General features: G+C 40.0%; 1 protein-coding gene across 2 annotated transcripts in view; it reads right to left on the bottom strand.

Annotated features, from left to right (window-relative positions):
- LOC127634470 (dipeptidyl aminopeptidase-like protein 6) overlaps positions 1–27,856 on the bottom strand; it is a 483,292-nt gene that overhangs the window by 131,279 nt on the left and 324,157 nt on the right. For both annotated transcript variants that reach the window (XM_052114057.1, XM_052114056.1), the window contains exon 3: positions 4,369–4,467. In XM_052114057.1, coding sequence (XP_051970017.1) covers positions 4,369–4,467 — 99 coding nt within the window. The remainder of the gene's footprint in view (positions 1–4,368; positions 4,468–27,856) is intronic.

Below are 27,856 nucleotides of genomic sequence, written 5' to 3'. Positions count from 1 at the left end.
TCCTCTCTTGCTTCTTCCTAATCCTCCATGCCATGTAGCGTTCAAGGAAAACTCGGGACACAAAAGTCCAGAGGAAACCTCTAACTCTCTGCTCTGTGGTTCACACACCCAACGGGAGTCACGAGTCATCCTTGAAGATGGCCTTGCTTCAAAGCCCACTTTTTTCAGCCACCCAGACAATAACTGTGATCATAAAAATCTGTGATCATAACAGAGTCCAAGACATTGACGGAATTAACTTTTTCAAACGCCAAAGAACCAAGCAACACAAGGAAATGCAACGCAAGGAAACACAATGACAAGTAAGAACATCTCCAGACATTTGCTCAAAGTGCTGGTGTATTAGTTAAATACATTGGGTAATCCGATTGCAAATAGATTTAGACTCAAAGAAGGATAAATGGTTCTTAAAACATTGTAAACAGACTCTATGTTTACAGACTGGGCAGTGGTGGCTCAGTGGTTGAGGCTCAGGGTTACTGACCAGAAGGTCGGGGGTTCAAGCCCCAGCACCACCAAGATGCCACTGTTGGGCCCTTGAGCAAGCACTTAACTCCAGGTTGCTCCGGGGGGATTGTCCCTGTAATAAGTGCACTGTAAGTTGCTTTGGATAAAAGCGTCTGCCAAATGCATAAATGTAAAATGTAAATGTCTATTGATCATTCTGTCACTACTCACCAACCAGTTTCATGATGTACGTGTTAGATTAGTTTTATTTTCAGAATAGTAATAAAGTTTGTCTGTATTCAAAGATAATTTGACTGTGGTATATTTTGATAAATAATCTCATCTCTGTTTTTAAAAGATTTCGCTTCAAAGCTATACTTAAATATGTGTGATATTATTTTCAATAAGTCATGAGAATAATATTACTCCAATAAGATAATTAATCATAATTCCTTTTTAAAGTTAATTCCTAACAAATTTGTGAGTGGGTACAACGAGATGTTGTATTACGATTTTAATGTTGGAGAATTTTATTCAGACAAATAAAAAATCGGATTATTTGTCATTTATCTTGCTAATAATGGTTTTCAAATATGACTAATTCCATTATAATTTTCCTTACATAATAATGATGTAGAATAAGGACAGAGTAAATCAATTACTAGCTCACAAATACTGTTTCCCTACTTATAATGGTGGAGAATTGCAGTGAACTACATCTACATCAACTGAAATTTCCTACAACCCAGTCTCGGATAGCATTGAAGGTAAACTTTTGACTAATGGTCCACGTTGTAGTTTATTCTGGTCAAGGACTTTCCACTTAAGGCACGGTTACATTTACCTTCACACTTCAAAATTCTGTGGGCAAAATACAGTCATCTCAATGGGTTTCTGTGCAAATTGACTTCCTGTGGCAAAGAACTTCCCCTTGCAGATTTTGTATGGAGTTTTAGTTTGGTGAACTTTACCAGTGAACTTTACCAGGCAAATTCACCGCATTGATCAATAGGATGTTGGCAATGACCTCTATGTGGGCGGTCCTTTTTACACAGCTAAATTGAATATTCACAATAGTAAAGGAAATCATTTTAATAGAAAGTTTATTTTAAATAATACTTAGTATAAATAGTATAAAGTGCAGCATTAAAAAGAGGCTGCTTGGCCATTAGTCTTTTGATGATTTTACAAACGCTCAACATCTGCACACACCATCTTCACCAGTGGAATTTTGCAGTGCAAAGGTAAATGTGACCACGTCTTTAGACAGAAAGTAGGGACAACACAGACTGTTATTACATGGACAGAGCCAGATCATTTTGAAAACAAATGTGAATAGAGCGTATTAGATTTCTTCTCACTCTTTTGAATTCTGATAATAAAACTGCTCACTCATTCAAATAATGGTGCAGCAATCTCCTCAAAAATGTAGGTATAAAGAAAATACCTCCAAGAAGTTGCGTAGAAGCCAATTAGACTGGAACATGCGATTTCAGGCAGCTCTTTCTATTTTTGTGAGCAATACATATCTGACGGCTCATGAGCAGTCTGTGGGCGTGCCGTCTGAGGCTGACACCAGGATGCTGGTATCTGAATGCTAGTCCCTTTTGGAATTAACAGCACTGAGAAAGCTTCCATATCTGCACAGTCCAAAGTGGCTGATTATAGGAGACATCTCAATGAAGCTTAAACCAAATCAGACTGCTCGATTAATCTCCTGGCTGATAAATGCCTCCTCAGTTCACCTTAAATCATCTGTCTGCATACAAAATAGATATCACAATCCAGTAGGACTGGGAATTGCTACAGATCACCCGATTTAATATTGCAATGATATTTCCTAGCCAATTCAATATGTATTGCAATATTGCGATTCTGTAAGTATTGCGATTTGATGTTTTGATATAAAAACTTCATAAAAAGATGAAGTCCTTTTTCTCAGAAAGAAATGTCTATTGAAGAACAGTTGTGTCTGAAATGACAATTGTTTTTACTCTGTAATATATAATTTTCAGGTAAATGTAGGGACGTGCAAAACACCACATTTTGTATTCAACAAATGACATAACTATACTATACTACTATATATCCTTTTAACTTAACCAACTAATTTAGCTATTTTAGAATATAAAATATAACATTAATTACCATAGGCTAATCCTATTATCATAATGATAATTTTGCAACATACAAATGGAGGCTAAAGAGTAAACTTGTTAAAGAACCGTTGCTAGGGCTGTGCTGACTTATGACACACATGGCATTTCCCCTGTAGTCCCAATGTCATTGCATGTTATTAGCATCTGCATCCTGAGGTCTTACAACACACACTCACGGTGAAATTGTCAGGATTCATATCACTATTGTGCGACTGCACTTGTTTGAATTGCTATGACTTTCACTACAACCAATGACATTGCTCAACATAGTTTCCATCTAATATGTGACAATTATTGCTTCCTATCATGTTCATACAATCTACTGATTGGTTAAGTTTAGATAAGAGGTTTGGGAAAGGGGCCGGGCATAATATTAATAAGCATGTCCTTAATGCTTTGTGCGCACAACTTGTGCTTCCGCATTAGACTTCCGGGAATTTGCATGTGATAAAGTCATATGAATTTATGTGAACAACATCGTGCAATACAATACTAAATAGCCAACTCATAAATTATGAATGACGTTTCATGACATTGTGTTGGTTCTTAGCTCCTATGCATTGTTCTCTTAGACAACAATATTCTTACAGACAACAATATTCTTACAAACTGCTCCCAGATGACTGACTGAGAAAAAAAACCGAGAACTCACAATTTGCGCATGTTCTGCGAGACACAATAGCACTGTGCACATTGGCGCCAAAGTGTAAATTAACTTCTGAACAAAAAAGCTAATCAGATGCGCATCGCCGGGATTTCTTTTGTCTGTTCTTCAAAATATAATCAGGTGTGTTTCCTCAAGCATGCGTCTTTGTGTCTAGTGGCATTTCTTGTTGACAGTGGCAGGTAAATGTGCTAAATAACCCGCCACTGTGCATGAATAACTTGCTGTTATATTATAAATAACGTGGGGACGTGACATGTAGATTACGGCATCCAACAATTTGATAAGCCTTTTTACAGCTAAACAATTTATTAAAGCAGAATCAGACAGAATCTGCAGAATGACTCCTGACATATACTCTCCACATCACCTCTAATAAATTTTGGATTATGGAACAGGAACATTGATCACAGTAGAAGATTTTGACGTCCGACAGTGAACAAATGGCGCACGATGGCTGTACCAGCGATGCATTAAAGGAATAAATGTAACAAATTAAAGAGACAAAATATCTCAGATAGAAAACCTTGTTAATGTGGAACTTGGCACAAATATAGCTTGCTATATTGATCTATTAATCATTGTAGCATTAAGATAAACATGTATTTTTATTTCATTAAATAAAAATAAATTTTTCATCAGGTAGACGATTTTAAAATCGTTTGGCTCAAGAATTGTTTTTTGTAACAGAATAGATTTTTTCCCCAGCCCTACAGTCCAGACTCATGTCCACCAAGATTTAATCGCCTCTTACTTCTGACTTAATTCAGTATTAGGAAAAGCTGGGTCACAAATAATATTGGAAGCCTTTTTGGTCATTACCATTTTATTTGTGTAAATTCACAGCAAGATCTTGATTGTCAAATACTTGGAATCCTTGAAAAAAATATTTTTTAATGCTTTCCCTTGTGTGACGGAAATTAGTGATGCGCAACCTTGTATTCATCTGCCACTTTGAATCTGTTCAGTGCACAATGACAGTTATAGTACGTTTATGACTCAGATTGCACAGATACAAAAGCAAACGTATGGATGCTGGACACTAATGGAAGGACTGCGTTTGAGGTTAGTTAAATGCCTGCTGAAGACAGCACTTACTGCTGATCCATTTAGCATTTGGGTCATGAACCTTGAAGTCCTTCTTGAAGATTTCTTCGACTGTCACTTTTCCCTTAAATGCCAGGCTATCATCCTCACCTACAGGGAGAAAAACACAAAAGAGAAAAACTCAGTACCAAGACTTAGAATAAGCTGTGCCCGCTCATAGCACTGTTTATTTACACATGCTGTCTGTTATAGCACCTGGTTCACTGGAGAAATATACGCAAATCAGGTAGTGACACGAATACGCAAAAAAAATCTATGCTGAAAGTTTTATGCACGGCACAATTTCTCAGGTACCTGAACCCTAAGTGAAGGTAAGTGAACCCTTTTATGACTGGTAACCTCAACCAAGCATTTCCGGTAGCAGCGGATTAGACCTGCACAATGTTCAGAAGGAATTTTGGACCATTCTTCCATACAGAACTTATTCAGCTCAGACATACTCTTAGGAAGTCTGGTGTGAACGGCTCTCTTGAGGTCAATTCACAGCATCTCTAATGGGCTAAGGTCTGGGCTCTGACTGGGCCACTCCAAAAGGTGGATTTTCTTTTCTGATGCCATTCTGTATTGGATTTACTTCGATGTTTGGGGTCATTGTCCTGCTGCATCAACCAACTTCTACTGAGCTTCAGCTGGTGTACAGCCACCCAGACATTATCCTGTAGGATATCTTGAGAAACTTGGGAATAAATATTTCCCTCGATGATGGCAAGTGGTGCAGGCCTTGAAGTAGCAATGCAGCCCCGAATCATTTTTGTTAGAAAGCAGCGGCTTCCTTTGTGCTGTCCTGTCATGGATGCCATGCCTGTTTAATTTTTCCGTATAGTAGACTCAAGAACAGAGATGTTAACCAGTTCCAATGGATCCCTCATAACTACTGACTCTAATTGGCTTTTTTTGGTCATCTCTAGCCTAGGGATTCACTTCGTTTTTCCACAACACATTTAATGTTTAATGGGATGTGTTCAAAAAGACATGAAATATTATAATTGATTGTGTGTTGTTAGCTTAAGCACATTGTGCTTTGTCAATATGGACACTGTATAATTGTTAAAGAATAAGGTAAAAAAAAAATTGGCTGGTCTTATAGAAACACGTACCTATACCTCCATCATCTGTCTGGGAAACTATTTAACTTGCTTTTAGCACCACATAGTGGATATTTCACCTAGGAACTGCCACTATAAGTGTAAGAAGCCACATAATATAATTCACTTGAATTAGCGCCTGGTTAAACTGGATTGCGAGGAGTTAGAGAATAGGATGAATGTTTTAGGCAAAGATTCTGCATCTCCACCTTTTGAAGAGTATATGTCAAAAACTCTCAGTTTTCATGTTCAGGGGAGGCAAAATTATTCTGTATTTGGGTGAATTGGCTGACACGCTCTTCTTTGACGGCAGCCCAGTGATTTTTCCCCTAAAGTGTAGATAGTCCCATCTGTAATGGCAACTGCAGCTACTGGGCATGATGTGAAAAGCACAGTACTCCTTTAACACAGTGCTAGAGAGTTCTCACTGTTCCAGCCTCCAGCAGAGCTTGAGCTCATTATCTCGGCCGTACCGCTGCACTCAGGGCCCAAAGATTGCCTGCATCAGGCCACCTCTGTTTGACATTACCTTTCAATCGCTTAGCACGAGGCAATAGCTTAGAGACTCACTTCCGCATCAATACCTAAAAATACAGAACACACACTGTAGTGGAAAAGCATTTTAAATAATATGCATTGAGATGGAAGATGTTGGCAGAGCTTTGCATTAAATGTCAGTCCAATAAGGTGAGGATGAACACTAAAATGTATTCAGCGTGTTTGACAAAGAAAGCGGGGAATAATCTATCAACTCGTGAACACTTCATCTTGCTCCGACTAATATTAGGCTGTCACTTTGACTTGTGTATGCATTGCCGGTTTGTGCGTGGGCTGGGTGAGATTCTCAAGCAATGCCGGGGTGGATGAAACATGGAAGACATGGGAGTAAACACAATCATGATTCCTCCAGACTCTGCTTAAGACCAATTGAATATTTAATTATTAAAATAGGGTTTGTGCATTTACAGCTGATGCCAGCACTAACTTGATTTATTTAGTCATAATTCCGCACATCAGATATGATCACAGAGAGCTTGCGTCTGGTGTATGACTCATTTCATATGCATTGGAAGACACAGAAAAGGCTATATCTGATTTGTTCCATTCTGCTGTCAGGATGAGCTGTTTGAGAGAGAGAGAGAGAGAGTGTGTGTGTGTGTGTGTGTGTGTGTGTGTGTGTGTGTATTAAATGGTAGGACTTTTTTTCTGAAGTTCGACTTTAGTTGCACAAAAATTAATAATGTCTTTTTTTAAATGTAAACGCTTTGGTCAAACTGAAATTAGATAACACCTGTAACGTTCGCTCTGTAACTTCTGTAACATTGTTGCTGGCACTGGCAATGACAAAGACTATGAAGTAAAGAACCCCAGTGCAAATATATTCCAACGTGTATTACATAAACCTAAAACACAAACTTGAAGTAAACATAAACATGAACTTGACATAACATAAATTTGGCATGGCTTAACTAGACTTGACATAGATTTGACTCTCCAACAAAGATACATACAAACAATCAATACCTGACAAAGGACAACAGAAAACAGGAGGGTTAAATACATGAACATGGGAGAACATATGACAAGGATAACCAATAAACACAAAGAACTCTAAACAAGATAACAAGACAATCAACCAATGAAAACAAGACACATGGAAAGAAAAAAGAAATCACATGAAAAGGGAACCACATGAAATGAAACAGGAACTAGAACAATATTTTTTTTTTCCTCTTTATTGTTAGCAAGCAAGTTTAATAGATCTTTTAAGCCAGGGCTGGGTTAAGACCTGGTTTGGTTCAGCTACAAAATCAGATCAGATGACTTCAAAGGCTGGAAAAATCACTCTGGACCTCACTCAACCTGCACACTACCTTTTTGAACTGTTGCCTTCTGGCCGACGCTTCAGAGCTCTGAGCACCAGAACCGTCAGACACAGGAACAGTCCCCCCCCAGGCTATCCATCTCATGAACACTTAAATTGCCCCATTGAGCAACAATTATGAGCAATACACTGTTTAGTCTTTTTACATTTATCCAACACATCCAACCTCTTCTGCCTTTACATTCCTTTGCACTGTATATAACAGATTTGTTTTAGATTTGGACTACGTATGTGTATGTGTGTATGTATGTGTATGCATATATGTGTATGTGTGTGTGTATATATATATAATATATAGTATTATTGTGTATTCTATATACTTTATTTTCTATTAAATTTGTATTTATTTATTTCTTATTATTATGTGTATTAAATTTTTTATAATTTTGTATTTTTATCTATGTGCTGTTGCTGTATTGTTGTTTACTGGAAGCTCCTGTCTCCCAAATAAATTCTTCTATGTGTAAGCATACTTAGCAATAAAGATGAATCTAATTCTGCTACTGGGGGCAGTAATTCAAATTTTGTTAAGCAGAGACCAATTTCAGCAGCAGAACTTATGACCAAATGGTACCGATTGGCTAATACAGGACAGTACTACTGCTGTTTGAACAGCAAAAAACTCAGATCTGTCCACATATAATCTGCAGTTTGGACAGTTGAATTTGATTGAATTTGAGAATAAATCATATTTTTCCTGCTGTGTTATCAAAGCCCTAATGATTAACTGGCCTGTGACTATCTTCATTTTCTGGCATATCTGCATTGGTTGCTATAGCAATGACGTTGCTTCAGTGCGCAAAAAACAAAACAAAAACAAACAACAACAACATAGAGTGGAATGTAATAGAGATTTTAGCTTATAACATGGCAATGTGTAGCTGCGGCTCTGGACTACACCTTATGAGAATTATGAAGCAGTGGCAGGTATGGAGGAGGCTGGTATGTGCTGCTTTATTTTGTTCTGTGGTCTTTGCCGGTATCACCGTTTAAAGTTTTGTGTGGTCCAGACAGTCTAGTAGTGACTGGTGGACTCATATGGTAGTCAACTTTGATGAAACGATGTGGCTGTTGAACTCAAGAATTCACACGGTAAGATTCCATTAATAATATTCTCAGCTAGATCTACAACTCACCACACAGTATATGACTGCCACCACTGCCAGCATGTTTCCTGCAACAATGTGTGACATTGGAGTGGTGGTGGCGTAGTGGGCTAAAGCACTGAACTGTTAAGCAGAAGGTTGTCGGTTTGATCCCCACAGCCACCACCATTGTGTCCTTGAGCAAGGCACTTAACTCCAGGTTGCTCTGGGGGGATTGTCCCTGTAATAAGGGCTCTGTAAGTCGCTTTGGATAAAAGCATCTGCCAAATGCATAAATGTAAATGTAAATGTACATAGCATGAAAAAGTGTCATATGCAAAAAACCATTTGAGATCTGATCAGAGTGGTCAGACTAAAATGGATTTGAGAAATATAGAAATAGTTTGAGAAATATAGAAACCGTTTTCTCTGCAAGTGACATCTGTGAGAGTAGAGCACTTACATAAATCTATCTCTGTATCTTTTCATGTGCATATTTTAATATGAAATCCAGAAATGTGATTTAAATAGAATTTCAAACCACAAATGAATGTAGCTTGAAACCGATTTGTAAAAATTATATTTTATATGATTTTTGGCCATTCAGACTTGTTAATTATGATCAGATTCCTATCGTATATGCACAAAATCGAATTTGGACTGACAGTCTGGTCATAGCCTCTACTTTGTGATAATAAATTGGATGCATATCTGATTTTTTTCCAGTGTGCCACCATATGACAGCCAGGTCAGATTAATGTGATTTTTACATCAATCTACTGTAACTCAACATTTGTCATTTGTGCACTTGGTTTCCGGCATAAATCTTTTATAAAACTTTTGATTTTGAGTCATATTTTCTGTAGGTAATGCATTCAGATATTTGTTTATGAAAGATGATAAATTTATAGTCTCCACAGTTTGATTCAGCGATTCGTTAGGACTACACATATTAAAATATGCACATGAAAAGATACAGAGATAGATTTATGTAAGTGCTCTACTCGCACAGATGTCACTTGCAGAGAAAACAGTTTCTATATTTCTCAAACTGTTTGAAAATGTGACTACAAGCAAGTCAATGGAAATCTGATATATAAATAACCCTTCCTACTATACATTTATATGATGTGTTTTTTTTCTGCTGTCCTTTTTTATTGTGTGTTTCCCTAATAAGTAATATTACGCTCTTGAGCTTCGATAATAATACAATTCCACCATATGAAAGCAAATTACATCATTTCAAAAATGTTTCCATCAAGACAATATTTCTCCATCACTTGCAGCCATACTATTAATTATATATGCATTAACTGTCCTGTACACTTAAAAAACTAAAAGCTAATTACCATTTTAATTGCAATTGAATTCATTATTCATTTTATGATGAACACACCAGAGTTTGTTATATGCATGCTCAGGGGCTGTTCAGACCAGTATCCAATGTGGGCTACATTTAAAATTTCAGGTGAACAGATTTGAGCAGAAAATCACATATGGGTCACATTCAGCTTCAGTGTGAATGTTGCCTTAATGTCTTGTGCCATAAACCTTGTGAACTTTGGCAACTTAGTCCCTGTTAGGTTAAAAAAGGAAAACGCATTTTCACCTTCCGAAAATGCATAGGAGACAGCTAATCTGATAGTGGCTTGCCAATTCAAACAGCTCTTTCTGTGTACAATATGCATCAGACAGTACGTGAGCGGTTCGTGGAAATGCTGGAAAAGCATTTAAAAGTAAGCAGAAAAACAACTTGTTTTGAAACCAACACATTACATAAACATACAATAAGGCAAATCTATCTGGCAAACAAGATATAACTGTTTTCAATGAGATCAGTCAAGTTAGTTTGAAATCTTAGAGTGACAACAATAGAAATATCTTAGGTGCCTGTTAATGGTTGCATGCCCCGCTGTGTGTTTATGTTAGAAGTGACAGCTGAGAGCTGATTTTCTAGAGGACATGGAGCAAAGAGGAGAAATGAGCCCAGCTGGAAGCTTCTCTGCCTGGCTGCCTGCTTCAGACAGACTGCCCATTTCAGAGGCATGAGCGTGCACTATAAAAGCTGAGCTGCCCACTATTGCATCCAGATAAATATTCATCAACTATGCATGCCCATTTCAGATGTCCAGTGAGGTAAGCAGCCATTTAAAGCACACATCTTTGAAATGTGTGGGGATGAGGAATAGATTCACACACACATTGGCAGCATCCCAACTTGCATACTTCTACAACACACTAAAGGTATACACAATTCACTGGTGATAGGGAGGTTTCAAACTGTTCAGTATTTAGTAAGGCAGTAAGCCAGTATTAAGACACACTATGCCTGGATGCCAAAGGCACCTTTATCACGTACTCTTTGTTTAAAAGCCAAAATTATCAAACAAGAATATTTTAATTTTGCTTCTGAAAATTAAACATAACGTCTAGGTTACGTATGTAACCTCCGTTCCCCGATGGAGGGAACGAGATGTTGTGTCAGAGAAGCGACACTAGGGGTCTCTCTTGAGTGCCGATATTCACCTCTGAACTATGAAAAAAGGCCAATGAGAGTTGGCACCCAATATTTGCATGTCCCGACCCCGGACATACGGGTATTTAAGCGGCGCAAATATGGGAGTTCATTCAGGATTTTTCTGAGGAGCCGGAAATGGTCCGGCCACAACAGTGGCTCGGCTCAGCGACGTGGCAGGGGAGACACAACGTCTCGTTCCCTCCATCGGGGAACGGAGGTTACATACGTAACCTAGACGTTCCCTTCTGTCGCTCTCTCCACGTTGTGTCAGAGAAGCGACACTAGGGGTCCACTTATAAAAGTGCCATGCGCTGAGCCGTGTACGTGAACTGCTGATACAGGAGCGAGCAGGTATTCTTACGTGCAGGACGACCAACTGTATCAGGCTGCACGTACCCTTCCCCAATGCCCCATTTAAGCCATCAGGATTCCTTATCGTTACCCTGGAGGGGGGAACAAGGTGCTGGCCGCCAACCTGGGAACGGGCCAAGCCTGGCCGGGCCTCTTTTCTCTCTATGTTTCTCGCATAGAGCAACTAAGGCCGGGGCCCTTACACGCATTGAGGGAAGGGGGTCTTAGCCCTTATTCAGGGCGGAGAAGACCCTGCGGAGGCCACGCCTACCCGAGAGGGGAGGCAAGTTTAAGTGGCAAAACCATCAGAGGCCTGACTTAGGGCCTATGCGGAAAAGTTGGTGCGGTGGTGGATCCAGCCTCATAGAGGGGGGAACATACAGCACGGCAACCGAGGCAGCCATTACTGCCTAAGGGAAACACGGGAGTCCGCTCGCCAGAGGGGACAGAACCGTGGTGTTACACACAGGGGGAGTCCTAAGGAGGCCTTACCTGTGGAGCACCTATACAGTACAGGGTAGCTTGCAGTACCCTCAGTGGCTTGGGTCGGCAAGTTCCTCCGCTGAACTGCGACCCACGAGGGCTAGGGAGGAATCAACCAGTGTCCCAAACCTGGGATCTCCTGGGAATGAAGGCGCACTGTTTCCCCTGGTTAGGGGGACCTCGGTACCTGAGAAAACACGGGACGATACTGACTCAACTCGGAGATTGTAGAATCTCGCAAAAGTGTTAGAAGTTGCTCAGCCCGCTGCTCTACAAATGTCTGCTAGGGCAGTGCCCCTAGCCAGTGTCCATGAGGACGCAACACTCCTGGTGGGAATTCCTCAGGGGAATTCACCAGGGAGGGGCTGTCGTGAGGAGCGTGAGGTCCGAAAACCAAGTCTGGGTGGGCCAGTAAGGGGCTACCAGAATGACTTGCTCCTCATCCTCCCTGACCTTGCATAGCACCTGTGCAAGAAGGCTTACTGGGGGAAATGCGTACTTGCGCAGACCCGCAGGCCAGCTGTGTGCCAACGCGTCGTTTTCATCGCCCGCGGCGCCTGCCTCAATCCCGTAGGAAGGAGGCGAGGCGTGGGGGGGGGCGGCTGAAGCGGCTTTTTCTCAATACAAGAAAAAGCCTATGACCGCAATGCTGTCATGGCTATGTTCTCGTACTGAAAACATAGACCATTCATAAAAACGCTGCCTGCGTGTGATCGCAACCCAGGAATGCAAGGCAGTTTTTATGGCCGTCAGAGGTGGGGAGAATCAACGCACCCAGAAACTACACAGAGGCGGAAAATCGTCTTTAAAAAGACGCGTCCTGAGAAGGATGTTCAACGCCGCTGTGTTTTGCTCTTTTAGAGCGAAATTCACTCTTTTAGAATAACTCTTTCGAGTTGTCTGCGCTGTCGAAGTGCCCAGGGGCAAGAATGCACAGCCGTGCACGAATGAGAAAGCCGCTTTTATGCGCCGTCAGATCCAACAGCATGCAGAGCGTCAGAGGATTAAACAGGAACTTGGTGTGTAACTCGCAGCAGACTGCATGCACGACCATCGGCTCCGAAGACATTTTCTGAATGAACTCCCGTATTTGCGCCGCTTAAATACCCGTATGTCCGGGGGTGGGATATACAAATACTGGGTGCCAACTCTCATTGGCCTTTTTTCATAGTTCAGAGGTGAATATCGGCGCTCAAGAGAGACTCCTAGTGTCGCTTCTCTGACACAACGTGGAGAGAGCGACAGAAGGGGAACCTGAAATCAACCCAATACTGCCGAATTACTGGCAACCACCATGATAAAAACAGAAATTTTTGCATCATTTCTGCCATGGTCACCCTTTCCTCTAGCACTACTGATAGCATGTTGTGTGAGCAACCTCCGAGACACAAAATCTGGTCTTGTTGAAAACAGGAACTAATCACGCTCTCATAACAAATTATGAGCACTATTTGAAGGTTGTTTTTTGCTCTAAAATTAAAAATATTTACTCCACTGACGGTTAGTTTTAAATGTGGCATTTGGGTTAGAATTAATAAAATGTGCAGTCCTCTTGACTTTTTTATATCATTTACAACAACAAAAAACAACAACTTGCTTTTAGCCACAATCTGTGGACATGTCATCCAAAAACTAAACCTTACACATTCACATATGTTAAACAACACTTCTATCAGGAAGACTCGCAGACTTGAGTAAACTTTTAGATGACATTTATTTCATGAATATGAAACAGGAATGTAATGTCTCTCTTTGGTGTAAGCCCCGTTTGATGGACCAAAGAAGTTGTACTCGGAACCATTAGATCCTACCGGAGATAGGAGGCAGGGGCGAGGAGCCTACCCCCGTGCAGGACGGGACTCAACTGGTGGTTGTGGGGTGGTGGAGGTTGCCATATTAGCACATTGAAACAACAATTTGATAGATTGTGAGCAGACTTCTAAAGCGATAACTGACATGTGATTGGCTAGGAGTTACCTAGGTAATGGTGCGATGATGTACAGCTGCTAGTCTTCCTGCTAGAACAGTGGTTCCCAACCTTTTTTGGCTTGTGACCCTACTTTGACGTCACAAAATTCTAGTGACCCCAGACATTCAAAACACAAACTATTTCAAAAAATGTTTTTGTTTTTGATCATGTAATAGAGTTTGTAAGGCTATATTAAAAATAAACATTTATTTTACAACACATTATTGTGGACAGCTGCCGGACGCAGAATAGCAAGGACAAGCCACAGATTAGTACACAAAGTGAAGATTTTATTTTGCCAGTACAGGATATGTACACATGAGCTTGTATTTACAAGTCTGCAAATAAATGCTGAACAAACAATGACTCAAATTAAACAATGGAAAAAAGAGCTAAGTAGGCTACAAATATGGGCTAGATCACACTCAGTTTAACCCGGTTCCTGCTGCATATCCCCTAACAGCCACTACCTTACTGCAGAAAGACTTTTCTATTATTAAGATCTCTATCCATGAAATTTCTGTATTTCACTTTATTTTATTATGATTATGGTGTCTCTTACTGCATCATACTTAATGGGACGGTTGAGCTTGCGCATCTCGCTGCAGCCTGAAGTCAGGTGATGTAGTTGACAGAGCGCATCTCATCTCTGCCGTTACATCCAGCTTCACACAAATATGTGCTTTCAAAAGGTACCAAAAGCTTTAAAGCACACTGTGAGATATTTGGGTACTCTTCCCTTGCTCCAAACCAGAATTCCTCCACCACCACTCGCAAATGCAGGCCCTGTTACGTTCTATCACATGATAGTTCAATCAGCTGTTCAACAGCGGTGACAGACAGACCCACTAAGCTTGCGTCACATGGTCCCTCACCCAGTCAAATGTTGACATATTCCAAGTCTGGGAAGTAAGTGGCAAAGTGCTCTTCTAGGCGTTTCAGGTGGTCGCACATTACCTAGGCATATTTTTTGCTGGTCTCAGATAAAATTGACAAAATCTGTCTTTTTCACTTCAATGGAAAATGCCAACAGTTCATTTCTCAGCTTGAAAAATCACTCCAGCACCTTACATCTGGACAACCAACATGCTTCTGTGTGAAAGAGCAAATTATCATGTTCAGATCCCATACCACCACATCATTTTGCAAACAGATGTGCACGAAGTGGATGTGGCTTGATATAGTTGACCATGGATACGACCTGCTGCAATACGTTTGCAGTGGGCACACTCAGTTCCTTAGATGCTAGTTGCTCACGAGGAATCATGCAATGATTCCATACTGCAGAGGGGGCCAGTTCCATGATTAATGTCCGTAAGCTTGCTCGCCGTCCCGACATAGATGGAGCCCCATCTGTGCAAAATCCTACTATACACTCCCATGGAATGTTGTTTTTCTCCATAGCTGTGGAGGACATCGTACATGGCCTTGGCAGTCTCATTCTCAGGAAGAGGGAGACAGTACAAAATATCCTTGTGAATAGTATTATCCTGCATGTACCAAAAACATTTCAAAACATGGCCATTTTTCTCTTCTGTGCTGACAACCATTTGTAGAGCATATGCAGGGGAATTTCGAGCCGTTCTATTAGCGTGCTCTCTTGGTCGTTAGTGATTGCATCTATTCTTTTTATTGTATTATCAGACACTGGTATTGCCTTCAGTTTTTGTGCTTCTCTCCCCACACATCTTTTTTACCATTTCCATGGTAGCTGGCAAAACCAAAGTTTCTACAATGGTATGCGGCTTCATAGCCTTTGCAACAAGATAGCTCACCTCAAAAGATGCTTTTAAGGCTAGCTCATTGACAGTCATTACCTTTTTGAAATAGACCAGCTGCTTATTCAGTTCAGCATGTTTCTTATCAAATAAAGATTTAGGTTTGCCTACATATTCTTTAAGTGTTGTCTTAAAATGTCTTTTGAGCTTGTTGGGTTGCATGCTCTCTACAGACAAGACGTTACCACACAACAGACATTTAAGCTTCTCCTCGTTGTTTTCTGTTATGCTAGTAAATCCATACTGAATGAAGGTGTCATCATATTTTCTTCGTCTTTTACATGTCTGTTTCTTATTTGTACTTGAAGGGTCATTTAAGACACAGGTCGGTGATGAAATCTTTCCATTTTCTTTTTGTTGTATGCCGTTCTGATTTCCTTACAAACTTTGCACGCAAATTATATTAGCCTAGTCACGTGCGATCACGTTAATCAACAACATATGCTGAGCTTAGTTTACCACGCCCTCGATTTTCACGAGGGAAATTGGAAAATGTAGGATGCGTTTCATTGTTTTAAAGTGTGTGTGTGTGTGTGTGGTGTTTTTATAATAATTATTATTATTATTATTTGTATTGATACAATTCAACAACAAAATAACTGGCGACCCCATTTCAATTCCATGCGACCCCAAGGTTGGGAACCACTGTGCTAGAACAACTTCAAATAGTATACAACATGGGATACATTCAAAGTCATATGCTGACTGGCCATACTACACTTCACAATCACAATGACCAGAATATATCTGCCATATATTCCATCAGAAATATTCAGCCACACTTTTTTCCATTCTTTTTTAATATTTGCTCAAAAGCTTAAAATGAACTGCTGTATATAATTAATGACATTGGGCCTAATTCATGAAACACGAGCAGAACAATTTTTTGTGTAAATCATTTGTAAAGCCATTCTAAAAAAATGTTTAGGATTCATGAAAGTTTTCTTATGTTCAAAACATTAGCTGGTACGAATAAAATGTACACCTGCTCCCAACAACTGTAAATCATGTGTAAGACATCCCAATGTTTTGTGTTCTTTTAGACAAAGTGCCATGACTTCATTTTCATAGAAGTGAAATTAAATAATTAATGAAAAAAATAATTAACCTGTGAAATAACCTTTAAAAAAATAAAATAAATAAATAAATATTTTACACCATATACTGTAGGTCTGGGTGAAATGGCCAAAATTGTTACCACGATATTCTTTTTTATATTGTTCGATATCGATATTTATCACGATATACATTCACATTTACACATTTTAATTTTTGTTTTTTATTTCAAAGTTGCCGGAAGAAAATAAAAAAATATTCTAAATAGTCAAAATCGTCACTACAAAACAGCACTGGGGGCCCAGAGACAGCCAAAGCAGTGAGGTCTGAGGGATCTTTTACCAAATTATTATAATATTTTATAGTTTATCAATCGAGTGCATTTGAAAATGAATGTTAAAAGATCATCTGTTTGTTTTGAAGCATTATGACAGCAGTCCTGTATTTGTTTGAATATTTTTACATTTTCATTAAAGTGAGAAAGGCTAAGCTACAAACTAGTAATTTTATTGTCGTTCCTTGTCATCCATTCAAGAGATAATTTTTCACAAAACTAGAAGAGAAATAGATTTGTTCATTATTAAAATCCTGTAACATGCTGACTAATAAAGCTAAATTAAGAAGGGAAAAACTTCATGGTCTAAAAGGAAATGGTCTGCACTTACATAGCGCCTTTTTAACCTTAGCGGTATTCAAAGCGCTTTACACTGCGTCTCATTCACCCATTCATTCACACACCATTGACAGCAGTGCTGCCATGCAAGGTGCTACCTGCCATTGGGAGCATCTTTGGGTTCAGTGTCTTGCCCAAGGACACTTCAGCATGTGGAGTCATGTGCACCCGGAATCGAACCGCCAACCCTGCGATTGGTGGCCGACCCGCTCTACCACTTGAGCCACAGCCGCTCCTTTGGAACCACGTTAATTTATATGGCACCTCATGTCTACACAAATGCAGGGAAAAGAGGCAACCCGTGCGGAGCGGGAAAGGGCATAAAAGATGCGTGTTTGGTGCTAGAGAAAATGATTCAAGACTACAGCACAGAAAGATCAGAGCTGGTGTACACAGCACTTTTGTTTTGTCACGCTTCTTGCAGTGCGGATGGAATCAATCTGTTGTCCGACATAGCCAAATCGTTAGTAAGGCAGCTAACATTAGCAAGTTTATCCAATCTGACCCTACGTTTCCACGAGAGCGTTTTCAATTCATTCATATGGAAGCCGAGCTTCAAAGGTGAATTGTAGGATTGACAGCGGTGCGGAGCGTTTTGAGTGTCTTTGAGTGGATTTCTTCCATGCCAGTGGAAACGCAGCCCGAGAAAGTCGAACTGCTTGTGTTTTCAGTGACGCAATAAATATTGAAAATTCCTCAAAAGCTCATCGATATCGTAGATTGTTTTTATCACTATAAATATCAAGATTGTTTTTCACCCAGCCCTAATACCATTTATTTAAAGCACTTCTTTGGTGCATGCATTTATTTCTTCAAAGTAAAGTTTATTCCCAACTCTGCTTCATAATTTTATCGTTTTCCAGCAGAATTGCTTGGCATGGGTGAAAAGTTTGTGGGAAGATTTTCTCAAAAAAATGAACTCCCTCTAAAATGACTGATTGGAGTGTTTTTTCATTTGATAATTTGAACTCAAAAATTTAGGTTTCACAAATTTTGTATGGGCATCGACATATCGTATTCAGTTGATAGCATGTGATCAGCGCTAATACTGTTAAAGCTATAAATAATAATGTCACTGGGAGGGGCATACACAATACAACCAAAAAAAAATACAAAAAGCCTGCACTGTCGTAGCCTACAGCATTTCGGTAAAATACCTTCTTCAGGCATTCTATCAATATCTTTGAAGATTTTTCCAGATGCAAGGAAAGTATATCACTGTTACAGTCTTGATTTTTTTTTTTTTAGAAGTTTCCCCACTGATCCTGGTGATGAACTCAACTGAAACAGAGAAGGTTAATGGTGGTGGACATCCTTCTGTCTGCATGAACTGACATTTTTTTACACTAAAGCTTCATGTCAAACCATTTTTATTGACCTCTTGGACTGTTTAATTCACAAATGAACCTCTGATGACAGCAAAAGAATGCAACGACTACTCGACTAGTACAGTGTTTACTAAATCAGTATTTTATGATGTGAATGCACTCCAAAAAAAAAAACTTTTTATTACTTTTCACATAGCTGTTCTTTCTATTCTCATTTACTAGCTAGCCTTCCTTATATGGTGTTTTCATGTATGTGGATTATCACGATCTATTTAAAAAAAATTGGAATTCACTAACATACACACGTTTTACAAAAAAATCTTGGGGCTATGAAGCATTTCTATTTCACTGCAGCTATATTTGGAATGGAATAATAGCATACAGCTTACTGTGCAATAAACACTGAATACTAACTACTATTTTTCATAGTAAAAATAGAATATGAAAGAGTATGCTTTACACAATGATCAACGTTTCAAACAGTTGTGTGTGTCACGATTCCCCGTTGTCTGCCCTGTTTCTCCCCTGTCACCTGTCCTGAACTACACTTCCCATAATCCCCTGCACTCATCACTGCCAGTGTCATTGTTCTCACCTGTTTGTAATTTAATTATCATCCCTGTGTACTTAAGCCCTGTTGTTTGTTCATTCGTTGTCGGTCGTTGTATGTTATGGTTGTCCTTGATTGTGGTCCTGCCCGTGCCCTCCGTGGATGTTTTTCATGTTTATACTTTGTTTTCCCCTCGTGGATGTTTTGTTTGTTCCCTGTGCTGTTCAGTTATTTTGAGTTACCCTGTTCACCCTTTTGTTCCTTCATTAAAAAACTGCATTTAGATCCTCACTCCTCGTCTGATTCATAACAGTGTGCTACATTAGCCACTTTTCCACTATTGGGCCAGTGTGAGCTAGGGCTATCAACTATATAGCCTCAGTGTTGCCCAAAAATTTTGCTACAGTGCTAAAGTCACACACCGCCCATTTCGCAAGCAAAAGGGAAGCTCAAGCTGAGGAATCATGTTATCGAATTATTTTGAATATTGAGTTTATATTGAATGTAAATGGCAAGATAAGTTGAAAATTCACTGACTGTAAATGCCATGGTGTCCTAAGTGTTCTCTCCACTAACAGTGGGACGATGTCCAGGCACAACATCTTTTAAAGTTCACTGAACCATAGAAAGTAATTACTTTGGGCAATGCTTTGTGCATTTGTACAGTGCCCGCATTTTATAAAAAAATTTTTTTAACCTGTTTGAACCATTGTGCGCTAGATACACAACCTGGGAACTGTGGCAAAACTCCACCTTTGACAATGAACTTGCCTTGATCCCCATTTGGCCTCGTTTGGCCCAAGGGTAATCGGCGGGCCAAAGGCCATTGGCCCCGAGAAAGCCCAGTGGAGGCATGATGAAGCCCCAGAAGTGGGAATGCAACTACCACTGGCACACACTAGCACACCCTCATTTGGCCCGATAGTGGATATTCAGCTATTGTCACGACATCATTGTGTTGCATGCTTAACTGAGCGAGGTGTCCAGTTATTATCTAGGAAATAAATACAATTATTTCAGATTTTAATTTAAAGTGAGTCAAAACTTATGGCATTTTGTTCAAATAGTGTGTCAAAAACTAAACAAATTAAATCCATCCATCCATCCATCTTCAACCGCTTATCTGAAGTCGGGTCACGGGGGCAGCTGCTCCAGCAGGGGGCCCCAAACTTCCCTATCCCGAGCCACATTAACCAGCTCTGACTGGGGGACCCCGCGGCATTCCCAGGCCAGTGTGGAGATGTAATCTCTCCACCTAATCCTGGGTCTTCCCCGAGGCCTCCTCCCAGCTGGACGTGCCTGAAACACCTCCCTAGGGAGGCGGCCAAGGGGGCATCCTTACGAGATGCCCAAACCACCTCAACTGACTACTTTCGACGCATCCTCACGGATGACTGAGCTCCTCACCCTATCTCTAAGGGAGAAGCCCGCCACCCTTCTAAGGAAGCCCATTTCGGCCGCTTGAACTCGCGACCTAGTTCTTTCGGTCATGACCCAACCTTCATGACCATAGGTGAGGGTAGGAACAAAGATTGACCGGGAGATTGAGAGCTTTGCCTTCCGGCTCAGCTCTCTTTTCGCGACAACGGTGTGATACAGCGAGTGAAATACCGCCCCCACTGCCCCGATTCTTGTGAACAAGACCCCGAGGTACTTGAACTCCTTCACTTGGGGCAATACCTCCTTCCCTACCTGGAGGACGCACTCCATTGGTCAAATTAAATCGTAGTTTACATTAATTCTGGTTCCTTCATCACACTGGAATGGTTGAAAAAGCACAGCGCAGTGTTCCTTGGTTGTATACGCCACATTTTGGCAAATGTAGTCAGATCATCCAATTTTTCATGCATACAGAAAAGTAGTAAGTAGTAAGGTTTGCTATTCCATAAAAACGTGCATCTGGAGAGGCAAGATATTTTTGTAGAGTTCTTAGGATGTGTTAAATGTGTGAGAATTTTTGTGAGAATAATTTCTTTGCATAAAATATAGCATATTAATAACTCCAGCAGTGACTATCTGTTCCCAGAAATCCACTACCACATGGTGAAAATAACAACGATGTAACAGAAGGAAATGAGTAAAATCATAGCCATTAATTAAAGAACAGCCAGAGCTTTCAAAAGCGGCAGAATTGGGAGATGTTCTCCACTTCAAAGTGTAAGTGGCCGGATGAAAGGAACTTTTGTTGGTTAAGATCTTCACAGTGTTATCTGTAAGGCTGTAGGACTAACAAACTGCTGCTCATTTTACATGCACTGCTGTCTGCTTGATAGACATGTGGATCTCAGTTGTCAGTCCTTATGGCCCAAAGTTAATGCATCAAATAAAAGAGAAATAAAGACCTTCCGTTTTGGTGTATGACTCATTATTTTCCTAATAGATTGCTTTTCATTGATGTGCAGAGGGGGAAGAGACGTGTTATTTTCATTGTTTTGTTGATATAAAATTATAAAAGGGTGTCTGTATTTTGATGCAGTGACAGTTTTCATTGAATCTTGTGCTTTGAAAGATGTGCACATAGCATTGCCTATGTACTCTGACAGTATTAGTATTCAACATAGACGCCTGTGTAACTTACCCAATTCATATCTCCTGCCAACTCAGATATCAGCTAAATATTTAAAAGTTGTCTACAATCCACAATACAAATATCTTTTAAGGAAAAGGCATTGAAAAAGAGTCGGAAGGTGACCTAAATGCGAGGAAAGTGTAATTTTCAGTAACAACTGGACAGAGAAATTGAAAAAAATAAAATAAAAAAATACTGTGGAGAGGCACTCTGACAGACCTCCCACTATGAGTCTGGAGAGACTCAGAGAAACAGGAGTTCCCCTGAAATGTCCAATTAGCTGTCATTGTTTCAGTCAAGTGTCAGAATTATCTATAAACATAACAATAAAAGTTTTCAGAGGCTCTGTTTAAGCTCCATCATATCAACCTATCTGTTACATGAAAGAGAGGACGTTTTACAGTGAGACAAGAGCTGAGATTGAGAAAAACACTACGGTTAGAGGAAATCCAAAGTAACATCATTGATCGAGTGTGGTGCGTGTCAGGAGCATTTTGTATCTGGCAGAATAGATAACACTGAACTGTCCATCAGCAGGTCAGTGAAGAGGATGAACTGCAACCTTCATTTGAGATTGGCAATAATTTTAGAGTAAAAATGATCTTTAAATAGGTTCTGTAAATTGTAGGAGGTTATAGATTTGTACACAAATTATGCAAACAAATTCATAAATACTGTGTTTTTTAAATTCATATTAAAGCAATAACACACAAGCAAGAGCATGTATTTGTTCAGTATACAGTATCACACGGCACGAGACTGCAGGTAATCACTGCTGTGCTGATACAGAATAAATTGCGTGTGTGATATTGCTGTTATACAGCAGTTTAAGTCAATCAAAAATCAGACAAAAATATGCTTGTTAGTTCATGCATTTGTTCTCCGTCTGCAAGATTATTTCCAAAAGAAGCCAAAGCATCAAGCACAACTCTGCTCTCTTTACTGTTTTCAAGCTATGTTTTTGTTCAGTTTAAAATAACTAGTGGTAATTTGCTGCCACCTGTTGGTGTAAATGTGCATTCTCCAGAAATAGTCGAATCAATTAATTAAATCTAAATTAACGATAAATAAAAATCCCCACCACCATTTGGAAAGCCACGAACACGAATAAACAGAGTGGTGAAGGATTGCAAATTTTAAGAAATTTTCTTAATCAGCATTTGTTAATGAATGAATATGTATTAATTATTAACAATAATAAACTGTAAGTGGTGAACAGTTTTAAACTTGTTTTAAAGTTGTCATGACTGGAAATATCAAGTTGTCTTCATAAAGTTTTACTTGAAATGTCAGGTTTTGGGCTCATAACTCGAATATGTAAGATCATTTAACTTATTTATCTTAAAAAATCAATAGACTTAAGATGTGTTCATAACTCAAACTTTTGAGTACACAATTGAGGCAATGGGGAATAACCATAATGCTTTGTGCTTTAATTATTTAATTATGTTTCCTTGGTCAAAGGGAAGTCATGAGGGCATTTAAATATTTGGAATTAAGAACTTACAGAGGTTTTAGCTCTTTTGTAGTATTATTTATGTTGTTTCGTTGCAAATATTTGTTTCATGTGATGTCACCATTAGTGTGATCAGTGTCCCATTTGGTCAAGTTGGACCCTGTTGACTCTAATTCTCTTTGTGCACATGCAGTTAAAGTGTAGGTAAATATGCATTTCTTTGGAGAAGTTTATTAAATGACTGACCTAGAATCAGTTATGATCTTTATTTGAGCTGTGATATTGTTTGACCTAAAATTTAATTAATTCAATTAAAATTATTAACAACAGTAGAAACAATATTTAAATAGCAAATCTGAGCTAAGCCTAATCACATCTTAATGCAAGTAGACTTGCATTAAGAACTCAAGTCAAAATATAGCTGCGAGCAGCGATGGCGGGCCCAAGCCGGTGGCACCGCCACCCCCGTGCCTTTAGGGTCGCTGTGCACGATGGGCAATAACGTAACCTCGCTTTGACCGTCCAGAAGACGTGTGCTGTAGAGCTCGCATCAGCGTGGGCTCTGCAAAAGTTCGCATGGAGGGCACATATCAACCACAAAGTATGCGTGAGCACCCTTCCGATACCTAAAATGAAAAATGAGACACCCTACGGTCTCATGGAGTTAATGGACACACGAAATAAGTACACAAGACTGAAAATTCATATGAAGTGTGCCATTTGAGACAGGGACAGTGCCTAGGACCGTGAACCACAATAGTCACATCTATGAGGTAATTCAAATGTAGAATAATTTTTGATGTCATAGGTCAATATCTTTTGCAGCACTTAAACGTGTTAATCCAGAAGGCCAGTATTTATCCGGAGGTCTCTGTTCAGGTTTATTAATGTAATTATAATTTACGCACTGCTGAAGTTTCATCGAGATCAGTTAATGTATGCAGAAGTTATAACACACTTCCTTGCTTTTATGCTGCCTTTATGTGCTTTTTGGAGCTTCAAAGTTCATTTGCAATGTGTTCCACATTCAAACCAAAATATCTGACTTTCTGTTGGTCTGTTTGTTCACTTGAGACATAAGAGGGTGATTTAAAAGCATTTTGAAAGTGACACACTCCCTTCTGCCAGTTGGTGGCGCTATAACTTTGTCTCACAATAGTCACATCCATGTGACACACTGCTGAAGTTTCATCGAGATCAGTTAATGTATGCAGAAGTTATAACACACTTCCTTGCTTTTATGCTGCCTTTATGTGCTTTTTGGAGCTTCAAAGTTCATTTGCAATGTGTTCCACATTCAAACCAAAATATCTGACTTTCTGTTGGTCTGTTTGTTCACTTGAGACATAAGAGGGTGATTTAAAAGCATTTTGAAAGTGACACACTCCCTTCTGCCAGTTGGTGGCGCTATAACTTTGACTCACAGTAGTCACATCCATGCGACCGGCCTCTTCCCACAAACACACTGCTGAAGTTTCATCGAGATCAGTTAATGTATGCAGAAGTTATAACACACTCCCTTCTTTTATGTTACTTTTGATGTGCTTTTGGAGCTTCAAAGTTAATTTGAAATGTGTTCCACATTCAAACCAAAATATCTGATTTTCTGTTGGTCTGTTTGTTCACTTGAGACATAAGAGGGTGATTTCAAAGCATTTTGAAAGTGACACACTTCCTTCTGCCAGTTGGTGGCGCTATAACTTTGACTCACAGTAGTCACATCCATGCGACCGGCCTCTTCCCGCAAACACACTGCTGAAGTTTCATCGAGATCAGTTAATGTATGCAGAAGTTATAACACACTCCCTTCTTTTATGTTACTTTTGATGTGCTTTTGGAGCTTCAAAGTTAATTTGAAATGTGTTCCACATTCAAACCAAAATATCTGACTTTCTGTTGGTCTGAGCTAATGACTGTAAATTAGAAATTTGTTCGGCCCGACGAGATCTAGAAGTGTTCCGAGTTTCATATTATTACATGCAAGCATGTTTGATATATGGACAAGTGTTTGAATCCCATTCCAGGTGTCGCTGTCGAGCCCCCTGCCACGCCCGGGTACCAGATTCAGCCCGGCCCTGATGGCCGCGGGTTCTGACCTGTGTGCAAAGTTTCAAGAGTTTTCGAGCATGTTAAGGGCCCCAAAAGTCCCAGAATTTAAAATCTAAACCCAACAGAGAACCCCCCACCCCCCTCACACACACACAAAATAAAATTTGGCAGGCCCATTCTGTCTGTCAGACAGAGAGACACTGAGAGAAAAAACACAGAAAGGGAGGAGGAGGGGTCACTCAGAAAGAGAAAAATTTTAAGAAATCCACATTCAAACCACAATATCTGACTTTCTGTTGGTCGGAGCTAATGACTGTAAATTAGAAAGTTGTTCGGCTTGACGAGAACAATATACACGCCGAGTTTTGTAACTGTAGATAGAACTAACTAAGTTATAACACACTTTATGTGTCCATTTTTAGTCCTAAATCAATTTCCTCGTCAAGGCCAAACCGTTCGAGATATCAAAAATCCGTCCGGAATGTAGCATCCTCAATGTCTTGACTTCATGCTGACCGAGTTTGGTGGCGATTGGATTCATTCTCTAGGAGGAAAATATATATTTCCAGAGCACGTGTTTCCAAACAACCCATAATAGACGACTTCCTGTTGGGCTGGCGTAAAACTTAGAGCACGAAAGTTGTTCGGCCCGACGAGATCTACAAGTGTACCGAGTTTCATATCATTACATGCAAGCATGTTTGATATACGGACAAGTGTTCGAATCCCATTCCAGGGGGCGCTGTCGAGCCCCCTGCCACGCTCCAGGTACCATCTTCGGCCCGGCCCTGATGGCCGCGGGTTCCGACCCGTGTGCAAAGTTTCAAGAGTTTTCGAGCACGTTAAGGGCCCCAAAACCTTGAAAAACAAAAATAAAAGCATTCTCATTCAACAGCCAAATCACCCCCCTCCCCCCAGACACAGAGAGACGTAGGGTCAGTGAGAGAGGCAGAGAAAATTCTCCAAAACATCCACATTCAAACCAAAATATCTGACTTTCTGTTGGTCTGAGCTAATGACTGTAAATTAGAAAGTTGTCCGGCTCGATGAGAACAATAAAAATCTTGAGTTTAGTGACTGTGGGTCAAAGTGTAAAGCAACCCCCCCACTTTTGTCAAAAGGTGGCGCTACTGAGCCCCTGCACCACGCCCGTTTCTGAAACTTTGCACATGTGTACTGGCTAATAAATGTGATGTGTCTGTCGAGTTTCATGCAATTTCAAGTATGCTAAGAGTCTCAAAAGCATCAAAAAGAATATTCAACTTTGAAGCGTTGCCGCGGCGACAGTATCGAAGATATCAATAATCCTTTCACATGTCTACATCTGCCGTGTGTTTACATTATACACCTAAAGTTTTAAGTAAATCGGGTAAAAATAAGTGGGTGATTTCAAAGCATTTTGAAAGTGACACACTTCCTTCTGCCAGTTGGTGGCGCTATAACTTTGACTGACAATAGTCACATCCATGCGATCGGCTTCTTCCAGCGATCACGCTGCTGCGGTTTCATGGAAATCAATTAATGTATGCAGAAGTTATAACACACTTCCTGTTTCTCTTTTCGCGCCATCATTTTGTTTCCTCGCCACGGCCAAACCGTTCGAGATATCAAAAATCTTCCGGCAATTTTTCATGCTCAATGTCTTGACATCATGCTGACCGAGTTTGGTGGCGATTGGTGGAATTCTCTGGGAGGAGTATTCCAAATTCCATTGCGTGCGTTTTTCAAACAACCCTAAATAGACGGTTTCCTGTTGGCCTGGGGTAAAAAGTAAAAGTATGAAGGATATATGAAACGATGAGATCTATACGTGCATCGAGTTTCATATTATTACATGCAAGCGTGTTTGAGTTATAGACCAAGTTTTCGGACCCTGTTCCAGGGGGCGCTGTCGAGCCCCCCTGCCACGCCCGGGTACCAGCATCAGCCCGGCCCTGACAGCCGCGGGTTCTGACCCGTGTGCAAAGTTTCAAGAGTTTTTGAGCACGTTAAGAGCCCCAAAAGTGCCCCAATAGTCGTAAAAAAAATAATAATAATAATAATAATAATCCTAACGAAAACAATAGGGTCCTACGCACTTTGTGCTTGGGCCCTAATAATAACATGTTGTGTGAATGCAGTTAAAAAGATGCCTCAACACTAGTGACAGTGAGATTTGAGGTGAATGTACCTGCATGCTCTCCTGGTGAGAATTTACATGATTATCGGTGTGGATGATACAGGGAGACCGGTGGATCAACAATGTTTGTTGTCAAGTACTGTACTTTAACATACGAGTTCATGCAGTAAACGTAGTGTTCATCTATGGACAAACGCACAATCGAGCCAGCTTCATATTTACAAGCAAGGAACTGAAGGATACGCAACTGTGTTTTATAATCTGTGTCGTTGACAGGACTCGACATGCCTACCTGTTTGAGCGGCCTCTATTGGCGGATGACTGTATAGACAGACTATTCTCTATCTGCTCATAATTCCCCCAAAAATGAAAATTCTCTGATATTTGAATCACCCTCATGCCATCTGAGATGTGTATGACTTTTTTCTTCTGCAAAACAGATTTGTAGAAAAAGATCCAGGCTAAGCAGGTCCTTAGAATGGGAGAGGATTTTGATTAGATGTTTGTAGGTCAAAAAAGCACAGA

This window comes from Xyrauchen texanus, chromosome 41, assembly GCF_025860055.1.
Source record: "Xyrauchen texanus isolate HMW12.3.18 chromosome 41, RBS_HiC_50CHRs, whole genome shotgun sequence".
In the NCBI taxonomy this organism is placed as follows: domain Eukaryota; kingdom Metazoa; phylum Chordata; class Actinopteri; order Cypriniformes; family Catostomidae; genus Xyrauchen; species Xyrauchen texanus.
This window is presented reverse-complemented; position numbering and strand designations above follow the sequence as displayed.